Source organism: Echinococcus granulosus, assembly GCF_000524195.1.
Source record: "Echinococcus granulosus chromosome Unknown EG_S00012, whole genome shotgun sequence".
Taxonomy (NCBI): Eukaryota; Metazoa; Platyhelminthes; class Cestoda; order Cyclophyllidea; family Taeniidae; genus Echinococcus; species Echinococcus granulosus.
In genome coordinates, this window is record NW_020170392.1 from 212258 (window position 1) to 225718 (window position 13461).

Genomic DNA, 13461 nt, shown 5'->3' on the forward strand with positions numbered 1-13461 from the left:
AGTTTTTTCACCCAATAAAACATTTTTTTCATGGCAATCTACGCTAATTTACTTTGTATGATGGAATATAGCAAGAACTTCTATGGTCACCTTACTTTTGCATCCCAAAATGAAAAAAAGTTTGATTCCAAACCTTAGAACAACGAAACGAGAAAGACCCTTACACAATAGTGGCAACACTGTTGTGGTTTGCAACACAAATGGAAGCACCAAACATACCGTTAGGCGAAAAAATGTGAGGAGATAGTTTAACTGTATTTGTTTTACGGAATTACAGCTCGACATTCGCCCGAAATATGCCATAATTGCAAGTAAGGATGCGTAAGGCGAGAGGGTTTTACGTTTTTTTTTTAGGAAAAAAAACAAATCCCATTTAGAGTCCACAAAACCAAGAGTTGATAAAAGGAAATGATGCGAACGTGGTTGTGATTGGAGAAAAAGAAATCACAGGTTCCAATGCCACTAGTGGTCAAGCAGCCAGGACTCCATTTATCTACCTTCCACAGTAAGAACTTTCGGGTAAGGCTGATGATCGAAAAATCATCCCTAGCGTGATGGAAGAGGCGAGTGACAGTAGACGTCTAAAGCATAGTCCGGAAACAACAAATGGGGTCCAGAGAGCGTCAGAACTGACAGCATGCAGATCAATAGAGACGGCTAAAAGTTGAGGTCACATTCGAAGGATGCCTTTTATCGCGAGCTAAACCCCTGAAATCTAGCGCCAAATATGGCTGGAAATTGCAGTAAATGGTGACTCTTCTTACCTATTAGCAACTTTGCGATATACTTTATTTAATGGAAAACCTAGAGAGATTGTATAATTGAAAGAGGAAAGGGATGACAAACGATGGACTACTAAGATAGTCGTACGGTTCTACACATGAAAAACATGAGATTTGAAACTTGATTGGAGGCACTAGCTAATGTTGAAAAGTATACAATCGACCGGAAGATTCCACAACATGCGAATGACTAAAAAGTGACAAAAACATCTCTTTAGAGGTGATTTTTACTTGAACTGAAACTGTAGATCCTACTCGACACCTTAATTCCAAAGACAAAAACGGGGCATCGTACTGAGTGACAGAAGACAGCAAACAGGATAGTTTTTGCGATCCGAATACACGCACCTTGACGACCAATGCACACAATGCCTAAGATTCAGGTCTCATGACTCCAAATTTGAACAAGTTGGTTTTTTTTTCAATTCATTACACTAGTTCTAAGTTCTTATTGAAGTCACAGGCGCTCAAATTTGCAAAGCGAACTAGAAGTCACAATGTCACTTTTCAATGCAGTGCTTCCAGGCCAGTTATGTAATTAACTATGGTGTCGCGCGGGCAGAAAATTCGCTGGCTTCGGGTTACCGCGCCGTGAGGGGCGGACAACGCGCGGACGAAGGACAGACACAAAGGCACGTCCCAGAACGAGGACACCACATGGGCTGCGCGCGAGTCGGAGTCGCCCAGTCGGCTGGTTGGTGGAGTGGGTGGGACTGCAGAGCGCCCGTAAAAAAAAGTAGCAAGGGAGGAAGGGAGAGAGAGCGACGTGTCTCTCTGTGTGGCTGCGATGTATACACAGGCGAGGAGACAGACAGAAGCCGTCGTGAATCAGCAGAGAAAGTCTAGTTACTCAAACGCACCTAACAAATGGACACACAAAACAAAGCCCTTATAAAAGTGCAGGTGGAATATTAACAAGAAAAACATCACCCTAGTCTACCCATTAAATCGTCTAGTGCGGATCAAGTCGAAGCAGTAACGGGCAGTAAAACCGTATACAGGAGCTCGCATCCGACATATGGGTCAGCCACCGCAAGGCGTCGAATAGAGGCCTTGCCTGAACCAAACACACACATGTGAGCTACGTGCCTAACTTTAGTCCTTCCTTTCTAAATGACAAGCCACGTGGCACGCCAGCTTATCATGAATCTATTCATCCATTTGCAATAGTAATGCAACTTCTTCCCAATGTCTGCGCTAGTGCAATTCACAGACTTCGGCCCCGTTGGAGGAGAACAGGCACAATCACAGCAAACCGGAAACCCAAGTCTGATTGTACACTAGCAGTCGACAAAACTGCAGGTGAATAGGCCACATTTTTTTTTCGGATTGGGAACCATCGAATTTCTAGGCTAAAATAGTCGAAAATTTTATCATCATGCTCCATCGGAATGAAGTAAAGGTGTGAACGATGCTGCCAGTCTGGTACTGAACGACACCCCATTGAAAAAATCCGCGAAAGTACATAACGCTGCCTTCAGAGGTGGTACTATATACTTATCAAGGATACATTTTACGAGGAGAGGAGATCGCTGCCCATAAAGAGCGACGATGAAGACTTGGAAGCAAAGCGCGAGGACACATGCACTGAAAAAGGGTGGCATGTTTACAGCGAGAGAGAACGCGTGAGAGAGGGAACGAAAATGCTACACATGGAACGCGCTTTTTTACCATAGGAAAGTCAACACAAGAACGAAATTACATCTCGCTACTTGGGTTATCTCAGTTTACTGGTTCAATGAATCACGATAATTTGAGAGAACCGCAACACAAGGAAGCGTACTACGGGAAAGGTGACTATAATGAATGCGCTCAAAGAAAGACATAAGGAGATGCTACGAACTCAGGCAGGACATTTCAGTGGGTGGGAATAGAGGGGAGTAGGGAGAGACACCAGGAGGGTACAACTGTCACGGCTCAAAAGCGGAAACAGTTTCGGTAACCGATTTAATCCCAATCACGCGACATTCATAACAATCGTATGGAAAGTTGATGGTCATAACAAAACTTGGACACCAGACTACTGGTGCACCATTTGATGGAAAATGTAAGTCGTGAGAGAAAACAAGTCTGCTAAAGAACAGTGAGAGCGACTGCTTCGGCGCATTGAAAGATAAATCCACTATTGGGAAAATTCTAGAACGAGACGTAGGGATTCTGCATGAGCAGCGAAAACTACGGACAATTATGAGAAATAGGTAAACTGAGCCAATATAACCAGGACAATTATTTCTTAGCCTTGATCAAGACCGTGTAATATGGACTTGTTCTACTCGCAGTAAAAGCATGATTGCATCCCCACGATCTAAGGGCATAAAGTTCTATTTAATTCACCGAACCAAGAGGACGCAAACATAATCTACAAAAAATCTACCGGTGTCGAAAAAAGACATGCTGAGATTCGCACCTCTTTCATTTAAACCACCCACCATCTTGCTAAACATTAAATACAGAAATGGATTTTAGTAATTTGTTTCAACGCCACTTAAGGGACCACAGAAATGAAGCTTATACGTGCTACTGCACGCAAAATTAGTAGCATGTTTTCTTACTTATGACAGGTACCGGGTAATGCGGATGCACAGGTGAAGCAGAACACGTGATTGCAAGGTTTCTAAATGTAATGGTAGAAAAGTAAGGACACGATGGGGTAAGACAATACTGTGTAAAACATTTCCGCGCAGCTTCAGTGCTAGAGTAAAGCAAGAGCAAGCTAAAAGCTTACCAAACGACCATACACAACAATAGGTTTATCACAGATATCGCAGATGTGAAAGGTGAGGTCTTTCACTTTTTCACCAACAATCCAAACCTGAAAAACCAGTAAACAGTAAGAAAGGTGAAGGTCCAAGAAGATTAAAATATATTAATATACGTTATTTCCCCAGCGATGCCGCATTGAACGATCTCGGGGATCCTTCTCTTGAAAATTAGAACCCTCGCAAGAGGAAGGTGACCTGCTGCGGCTCCGTGATCCTAAGTATGAGCTAAGTGAACTCGATCTGGAGTAGGATCGTGAACTGTGAGAGCTGACAGAACGACTGCCACTTCGACTTCCGTGTGTTCGCTTCTGATGACGTCTGCGTTGGTGGTAGCTGTCAGAGGACCTTGATCGACTACAACTGTAGGAGCGAGAAGAGCTGTGACTACGACTTCGGCTGCGCGAGCAGCGTGAACGCCTTGCGCTGAATTCTCGTCTGCCTTCGTCGGTTTCAGTAACCGACTGATTAGTGGATTTGCATTTACCTTAAGAAAACAAGTTACGCATAACCAACATAGTCGAGAACCGTTCAACAAGATGAAGCTCCAAAGTCATCTAGAATAAACACATGGAAGTTCTCTGTGGTGCGAAAAACTAAGTTTCATCCGAACTGAGGCATTCATGCAAGCGACAACACCCGGTTTATTGTTGACTGACAGAGATGAAGCACTGTGCAAGTACGCACTATATTCCAGCAAATAAACCTAAGTGCCCTTATACCGAATTTCGCAATATTAGCTGAAAATGACAAAGAGTAAGAGAACTAAGCAGCAATTAAAGACACCAAGACGTGAAAGCAAATATTCACTCAAAAACACATATAACTCCTAGATCCATAGTCGCTCACCACCTGGTTCTGTTTCGCTTCCCCTCATAACTGGCGAAAACAGACTCCTCATAAGCTAAGGGAAGACCGGGTCAAGCGCTACCGGCAAAGCCCATTAAAACAACTACTTTAGTAATCGGATAAATTTGATTGCTGTTATCTAAATATACACCTTATTTCTAAAAGCATGACAAGTGAGGTGCATCAACACGCAAAGTAACCCTAATTATTGGAGAGCGCTTATAAAACACACTATGACCTGTCTAAACATTTCCGGATTAAGATTCTTACCGATTGGTGCCGTTTAGAATGGCCTAATGGTCACTTTTAGACCAATCCAAACGTCACACTTGCACTGTTTCCTTGGTAGTAGCCACATACACTTACCAATCGGAATCCCATTACCTAATCTGAAATTGCAGCAGACTGATCCCTATTCTGCCTCACGTTTAGTCACATAAGCAGTAGCCTGCAGCCTGAACTTTCCACCATCTGGTAGCGTCTAGTCCTTATCTGCGTTTCCATGATCGATGTGTTTTGACCAGCGACCACCTTCCAGAACGAGCAATGCTTGGAGACCCCAAACATAGCTGCGATGAGGATCGCTTAGTAGAGCACCTACCTAAAGGTCTATTTAACCAAGTCATCCCTTCAGCCTACATGTATCGTGCTTTCAGACCATGGGCTTTCTTCAAATTGCTATTTAAATAAGTTCTGGGTCTGGAATATTGCAACCACCCCCAGTTCAAAAAAATGATGTGAAGATAATTCCAAAATGGCTTTACTTACACTCAAGTGCCAGAAACAGTAACAACTGCAACAGCTGTATTGGAATTAAATTTAATTTACTTAATTTCAGTGTATCACAAAGCTGCTTCCATCCGATCACAAATCAATCGACAAAAAAGTACATATAGGGTCAAGTCAAGTCGTTAATGCGACACGGTCGTGATAACACCTGTTAGCGCAGTGCCTCCCTCACTAGCGATACCCATTTCTCACAGCTGAGCGGGCAAATCTGTGGACACTGCACTGCCCTCATTTGTCTTCATTGGACGGGACTCTTGCGATGGTGGCAGCGGCTGTGAAACTGTGGTCTCTGTCTCTGCGGCAGCACTTTGTTCCTTCTCTCCCTTCCCTACCATCGATGTCGTCTCAGTTGACTGGACCTGTTGTGCCTCGGCTTGGTGCCGCTGTTGCTGTTGCCGCAGTTGTTCCATCTCCAAACGTCGACGAACCATGTCCTCCTGCAAGATCTTGTCCAACCGCGCAACGCGTCTCTCCCGCACGGGTCGAGCGGAGCCGCCCAGCGGTCGACGTTGGGAGGCAACCAAGGCCGCAGTGTCAGCGGCAGCAACGGAGGTCTCGGTGTCAAAATCGAACTCGGCAAAGTTTAGCTGTTGTTGTTGTTGTTGTTGAGTCTCAGGGGTCTCAGCTTCATCTAGTTTTTTCTCCTGCTGGCCACCACTGGCTAAAGCTTCGTCTTTTTTCGCTTCAAGATCTGCGGCGGATAAAAATATCCCTTGATTGTGTTGGGAACGATTTAAGACCTTAAAGCCACGACCATCTTAATATTCTTCGAAAGATTAAGACAATTCAACCTAATGTAGGGGTACTTAAAAAAAATTAAGGACAAAAATCTTATTACAGACTTTCATAAGTTCAAATGCATAGTAGGTTGATACATGTCAGATTTTTGCAATGCAAGTAACAATTGTACCCATAACAGTTAAGTACAAACGGATAACCGCAAAACATAATAGTCAGCCAAATCAGAATAATTTCTAGCTTAGTTTAAATCACTCATCGTAGACCAGTAAAAACCTAAGAATCTCTAAGAATAAGGAGAACCTTTGTAAAACTCATAACAGCACCTTGAGTTGAGGGGCGCTTAATGCGACCGGGAAACTTCCATTCTAACTGGATAGGCTTGTTCTGTGCCACGTCTTCGTAGAAGGGCAGAAGATCGTCTAAAGTGAGGCCGTTCGGATACTTAGCGGCAAACTCCGAGTTCGGATCGGATATTGTGATGCTGGCTCCTTCTTCCATCCTCAAATGGAATGAAGTGTGCATGAGAAACAGGCAACATGAACACAACAGGGAGACACTCGATTGGTATGCTTAGAAAGTTCTTTTGGAAAATTCGAATGAGATAAAGACTAAGAGTGGTCTACCCCAACATCGACCGAACAGAATGTACACCACTGAACCCAAAAAAAACATCTCGTGTACAGTACGAAAAAAAACAAAACACACTAGACAGAACTTTTTTAATAATAAATGAGTAGTTTGAGGAGAACTATTGATTATCCTTCACTAGATAAAGGGCATCCAAGAGCTATCATCGGCTGGACGAAGATCGCCACGAGCGAGGAGGATGATGTCAACAATCCACCAAATGCCACAACCGCCGAGGGTGAGCAGCTTACCCACCCCCGTGCCCAGGTGCCCCAGACAGTATCGATCGACACCAAGAAAGCCAAGAAAGATGCTGTAAAGGAGGGTAGTGAGGAAGTAGTAACCATGGTAGCGCAAGCAGGGGTAGTTGGGTAGGAGGAAAGTGCGGTTGCCATAGCATTCAATGCCCGGTAATGCGTGGCAGGTGAGTGTGGTCAATTGCACCTCCTCCGGATACATTCCACCCCACTTATAACAGCCCTGGCCGCCAAGTTGTTCATAAAGTGTTTTATTGCCCAGCAGATCTAAAACAATGTAATGAACAATAACAAGATAATGACTTCTGCCGATCAAAATAAACCCAAGTGGCAAGCCTTTGACCACACATGTTCGATACTTAAGTACATTAAACGCCTAAATATCCATTCACTACTTTACTAGATTGAGAGGTACGAGAGTTCGAAAATCAATGATACAGGATGGAATGGCTAAAAAAAATAGACGACGCCAGGATGGAAATGATTCTTAAAGATTTTTGATACCTTCTGGTGGTTCACACCAAAATGAGTGTCTGGGAAGAAATGAGCAGCGAACAAGAGGAGAATATGGGTCGTAGGGGTCGGGTATGAACATATCCTGAGTATCATTGGGAATTTCATGAGATAATAGGGCGACGTCGAACATATAACCAAGTGTCAATAGGGGTAAAAGTCCCAAAAGGGCGGTGATCAATAGAACTGGAATCTTGAGTACCTAAAGGCAAACGAAAAAAGTGGGTGACACAAAGAGGCGTGGCAGATCAAGAGACAACATTTGCATATGTCTTTATTTGAATAAGACAAAGACAAAGTGGTGGAACAACTGTACTAAAAGATGTCGCAAAAAAAACAATGACATGTACACAAGCAAATATGCCCTTAGAAAAACTACTACTACAGAACAGTTTCCAAGTGAGTAAATAAGCAGAAATTTGAGGTACAATAAAAGACACCTGGAATATGAGTTCAACATAAAAGGGGCATCACACGGACAGGAAATTTCACAAAGACACACCAAATCAAACGCACATACATGGCTTGAAGTTGTAGCTGGCTGTGATTGATGTCTAGCATTTCATTGGAATCTTCATGCGAGAAATCGCAAAATTCTTGAAACTACGTGTAAACGAGTTAAGACCTGCATTTTTGAGAATAATGGACACCAAAGCACCAAGTAATTAAAGGATAGTAAACCCATGTATAAGAACGGAAATAGCAATTCCTTTCTCGCTTCCAACCCTAACTTTGGCTGCATGATCGCATAATCGGCAGATATAACTCATAAACGAAGTCACATCCTGTAAGGGGTAGTTGATGAAAACGTCAAACAAATCAAATCACTGTATGCGATTAAAATAAACGGGTTAACTTCGCTCTAAACGCTAAATAATGCAGTCAAAAAAGTTGAATTCAACCATGATTCTGACGATGTTTAACAAGCACCCCGAATTTTTAACAAATGTATTTTAAATCAATTATATTTGATGCACCCCGAGACTTCACTAAAACAAAAGAGAACATAATGGCAGAAGCTACCCGAATGGTCCGGAGACCAGACCACTCGTTTGGATGCGGCAGCGAAGATCCAAACTAGCATTTAACCAAAACCGAGAGGTAAACAATCGACTAATGTATTACCCAGCCCCTGTCTTGAGCGTGGTTCTCAGCGCTCTTTTGGCCAACCTTCCTCCTCATCCACCATAGCGCATTCAGCGCTGCAAGAAAAAAAACCACAAATTAACCGCAGCATTCATCGGGTTTCCATGCAAGTGAGGTATTTGACGGCAAAGTTGCTGATTTGTCTTGACAATTCTACTATATTTGGGTTTCGTTCTATATGGCAAATGAATTTGGAGACCGGGATTGTGCTGACCGCCACGATTCTTTATAGCCAGTCGTTAAGACTTGGCCTAAAGACAGAGTTGCGTAGCAAAGGATGGGGTTTGGGAGTTTTGCAATGATTTCACTATGCCACGCTGTTCTCAATAAATGTTGCCCAGTCGTATTACACCCTTGGATTCTGTTCCCCTGACAGAAGGATAAAGGAGATTTCACATGCTCTCCTAGTTAAATCTACGAACAGGCAATGCAGACAGCTTCGTTACATGCTCTGACAGATGGTTCACGACTAATGCCACTTTAGGTGTTTGTAGGTTTCCCACAGACTACGGGGTAGATGCTGCAGGTAGGCCCTTTACCAAGCCTTCTCTTTTAAGTAGTCACTGATAATTTCATCCACATCATATACACGTCTCCCACCCTACAAAGATGTATCACCAAGCTGCAGGAAGTAGGGCATTTCACTTAACATCACATATCCTTTTCTCTGCCACTAATGTAGCCATTGTGACTTCTCTAAAGGCGAAGAAAGGTATAATGCTCAAAGAGTTTGTACGTGTCCAACATAGAGAAGAATTTGTGGCTACTGGCGTGGTTCGGAGGACAGCCTGCTTGGTGAAGGCAAAACGGAGGAGGTTCAAAGTGGTCCTTTAGCCAAAATCGAGGCCAACAAACGATTGACGCATTGCAACTTATTTTTTAGGACGATTTTAAGTCTGCAGATATTCAAGTGGATTAAGGGTTGAAATGCCAAAGCTCTTTGTAAAGTTGAGGACAGCAGTGAAAACTGAATAAATATTGGTTTAACTGCCTGGTTTAAAAATGCGAGGATATTAATTTGGACAGCAAGCCCATTCTATAATACCATAATAATTAGCGTCTGGTTGGGTTGTACACAAATGCAGTCGTTTGTGCCTTCCGGGCGTTTTAGTTTCAAGGCCAATGTTTGGTTGGCTTAACTGGGAGGTTACTTTGTGTTATGGCAGATATCCTTAGGTTTTCTAAGGAAATTCTAGCACTAAATTTTAACGGGATCTGTACTGCCGAAAACCCTTGCATATCTGATGACCAGTGGCGAAGAGTGCGGGTAGCCGCTCTCAATGCCTATTTTTCGTATTTACCCGGTCCTCACAAGTAATTCTCACCATTACATAATGTGCTTAGGTTTGTTAAAGGGAAACTGCCTCCACCATCAGCGGAATATGAAGCAGTCTTGTCCAGGTCTACTGTTGAATATTTGTGTAAAAATGGTCTCTTGGCAAGACTGGTTGCGCTCACAAAATCTCTTCGGAAGCTAGAGCAAAGTAGGCAATCGTCCAAATGACTTTTTCCAGTTTCTCTTAGAAGTCGAAGTGCATGCATTATTTTCGTCTTCTCCCTTGTGAATGTTGATGTGGACGAGTCTCATATTTCACCAACGGTTTGCGACTAATTTTCTGTCTAATGTTTAATGGCAGCTCGGTGACTCATACCATGTTTTGAAATGGAGAGAACTAAATGGAATCTCATTTTACAATAATGACAACCAGATCATGAAAAACAGTTCTTGGGTAATTACGCGGTCAAATAATGACTTCTTAGATTTGTAAAAGTGCTTTCAACTACTCTAAATGTTCTAGGATCCCAAGAACGTGTGAATATTTGGGGGCTTTCACTACATTCAAATCCTCCATCTTTCAAGATAGTGACAAGAATTCCACACTTTTTATTCCCACAAACTACTTAAATGATCCTTATAGAAAGTAAGTGGTCTTAGTGCTGTTTATATGTTGTCGTTTGAAATATGTTACCACCCTCTATCCGTTCGTCATTCTAGGTTTTCTGAACAAACGGATTTGGTATGTACAATTCCACTTTATTAAAATCTTTTACAAATTAATGCCATGAAGAATTTTTGATAATAGAGTGAAGTATCCTTTTTACTTTTGCCAAAAATTGTAATAGATCACACTAGCATAAAAGCAATTTGCTATTAACGTTTAGAGGGGCCGCGAGGCTGTAGGGATGATTGGTTGGGCATGCCGCCAAGTTGAAGCATGAAATGCGGAAGGAAAAACCAGCCTGATTAGATGTACATGCACAAAGTATTACTACTGGCGTAAAATTAGGGTACGCCATTACAGTATAAGATTCTGTCTGAACTTTGATAGGCTGTAATTGGCCCATGGAGTACATTTTTTAGCTTGTGCACCTGCTTTTACTCCAGCTCTTCAAGACTTTTATTTACGGAAATAATGGTTGGACTTAATGCCATCTACTGAGTTTCTTCTTTCTTTTGTAAACCGCTGGGGGGATTTGTGGGGATTCAATGACTGCTTTTTATTTAGTAATGCCATATTTACATAGCCGAGATCCATAGCTATAATCCACTTTGGACTTCTAATAAACTCTAATCAAGGTTTTTCGTTAATGCGCAGACGTCTGCTAGGCTGCTATTTGTTTTCGCAGGGCTTAGGTTCAACTGACACAACTCAGTTGAGTACTAAAGGGAGGAACATCCAGCCATTACTTGAAGGAATCCCACACCTCTGTAGTGCTCTCCGAGTCATATCGAAAGCGGGAACCGTCAGCTCTACCGGAACAGTAGCAACCTTTACCTGGGAAGGACGAAATGGGTAAATTTTAGTTTTGCCATCCTCATCACTATCCTTTGGAGCTGTCGCTTGATGGGTTCAATCACATCTGGGGTACTTGCCCTGTGGTATAAGATTTGACCATCTTTTCTTTCCCATTTAAAAGGAGGTGTACAGGAAATGATCAACATGCACAGAACAATCTGCTTCAAAGATTTCGTAGGTAAACTCATCCACTACGTAATGAAATAGTCGAATCTGAGTGAATTAGCGAACGTCAGATTGAAAGCTTACATCCACTAACTATAAAGCTGCAGAAGAAATCGTAAAAGTTTTTTCTTTTAACACGAAATGCTGATAAAAGACATCTTCCAGCAGCACTTTCTGTTCTTATCTGTTTCAGTCTCACCTCGGTCCAGGAAAAACCCTACTTAAGTGAAATGGGCCCGCTTTCTACTCACGCCCTGTTGTGCACCTTTAAGTCTCGCTATCAGTCGAATTTTCGTCCTCAGACCCAACAAGAAGCCTCGCCTTTCTTAGTTCGTTTGGGTTCACTTACCCTAGAGCGAATCGCCTCCCTTCGGAAAGATTTCACCCATGACCTCTTCTCAGCTCACTTGGGCATCGTTTCTCATCGATTTTATTGGCGACAGGAGCTTGGAGAGTCTCACCTCTCTGGCTCCTTTGTCTGGCAGGGCGACCCTCTAGACACTGTAGCCTTCCAAGTCACTCACGGTGCACTTGCCTCATACCTGGAAACGCATCTGCGTGCTGCAACAGCCTTCCGCCGCCTTGATTGGCTCTCGTCAAGGCCGTTGCTACCTGACTCCACGGCTGTGTGTCGTGGCAACGTCTGGTCGGCCCTGATGCATGCTATAAGCGAGTGGTTGCGCGTCTATTTCATCACCTTGGAGGACGCGTATGGGCGTCATGCGGCTGTAAATGGAACTGAAAAGGATGAACTGCTTGCTCTGACGCATTTACTGAAGCCGTTTGTGGCCAATATGCTGTGAGTCACACTGAGTGCATTCTTATCCTAACGTCATCAGTTAGGCGAAGTAACATCCTATCACATTGAAATCCACTTACGTCTACGCTTATTTGTCTTTCCGTTGGTTTAACAAATGTTTAATCATTTATTTTTTTTCCACGATTGTGGACCTGTCTTTTATGACTTCGATTGTAAGGTGTCGAAAATACCAGGCATCAATTAGGTTTTAAGTTGATTGAGAGAAAATAAGAAAACTGGGATTCTTGTGCGTTGGATGAGGCTGCTTTGGAAAAATGGCTACCATATAGCCGAAGGTAACTCAAGGCGTCATAAATGTTGTTTTTCGGCTTATCATGACCCTTTTACAATCGTGGATTTACATTGCTGGAAAATTAGACCGTTTTGTTAGTCCAATTTTGGAACTTCCTGATCAAAAGATTGCACCGAATTCAAATTGACTTGATGTGCCATATAATGATGATTTAAACAAAATTACTGAAGGCATGCAACCATTTGTGTTTTATCACCATCCTTTTTATTGCAGCACAACAAATAATGTCTGTCAAAGTGTTTCTTCATCTAAATAAACTGTAAAGCGGTGGTATTGCATTTTTCCTCCCAGCTGTTAATGTATACATAAAAGGAAAATTAGTATTTTTTCTAAAGGCAAAACGGCATCAAAGTGTGCTTTCAAGGCCAGCAAAACTTTAAACATGTGTATTATCACAAGAGGCGGCTAATTTGTAGTTGGTAATAGCATCTTCTATGGATAAATTGAAGTCGAACTTTCCATTATAGCACTCGCATTGCTATCTGTTAGCACTAAAACACTTTAAGGGTGAGATTTGTTAGATAACCGACTACGTCATAGAACGGTCATGAAACTACACTTACACTCTTCACCTTGCCTTAATAAAATCAGCCCATTTTCATACTCGCTGTCAGTGCTCATTAGGGGAACATTCTGTTTCAGCAAATTTAGCAGGTAATTAGGGGATTTTAAATGAAAGCCACCAAAATTCCTTCGGCTTTTTACCTTATCACAGAGTTCGTGTAGAAGGTTAGTTAATTGCGGACAAAAAAAGTAGACTGATAACGTGAACCTAAAGAAAGCCACCAACAATATCGTTGTAATTAATAGTAAAGCAATTCTGAACCAGTCCAAAAAAAGTATTCAACCACTGACCATATCAAAGGGGGATGGTGTAGAGGCGGGGGAGCGGATTGTCCTACCATATTATTACCTGTTTCTTA

At 42.5% G+C, this 13461-nt stretch overlaps 3 protein-coding genes across 3 annotated transcripts in view; 1 reads left to right on the top strand and 2 right to left on the bottom strand. All coding sequences in view use genetic code 11, as the record gives it.

Annotated features, from left to right (window-relative positions):
• Positions 1-1363: 1363 nt before the first annotated feature.
• On the bottom strand, positions 1364-6418 carry EGR_02576 (hypothetical protein; the record flags this gene model as incomplete). The annotated part of the gene is made up of 5 exons (XM_024491825.1): positions 1364-1564; positions 3508-3594; positions 3780-4005; positions 5372-5870; positions 6244-6418. The coding sequence occupies 5 exons, from the start codon at positions 6416-6418 to the stop codon at positions 1364-1366; spliced, it is 1188 nt and encodes a 395-aa protein (XP_024353640.1).
• A 267-nt stretch (positions 6419-6685) lies between these two features.
• On the bottom strand, positions 6686-7006 carry EGR_02577 (TM2 domain-containing protein; the record flags this gene model as incomplete). Its single annotated transcript, XM_024491826.1, has 1 exon — positions 6686-7006. One exon carries the CDS (start codon positions 7004-7006, stop codon positions 6686-6688), a length of 321 nt encoding a protein of 106 aa, XP_024353641.1.
• Positions 7007-9622: 2616 nt separating this feature from the next.
• Positions 9623-13461, top strand: part of EGR_02578 (hypothetical protein) — a gene marked incomplete at both ends in the record, with an annotated part of 6205 nt that continues 2366 nt past the window's right edge. The window contains 5 exons of the mRNA XM_024491827.1: positions 9623-9777; positions 10263-10385; positions 10460-10481; positions 11092-11258; positions 11620-12225. Of these exons, the coding sequence (XP_024353642.1) occupies positions 9623-9777; positions 10263-10385; positions 10460-10481; positions 11092-11258; positions 11620-12225 (1073 nt within the window). The remainder of the gene's footprint in view (positions 9778-10262; positions 10386-10459; positions 10482-11091; positions 11259-11619; positions 12226-13461) is intronic.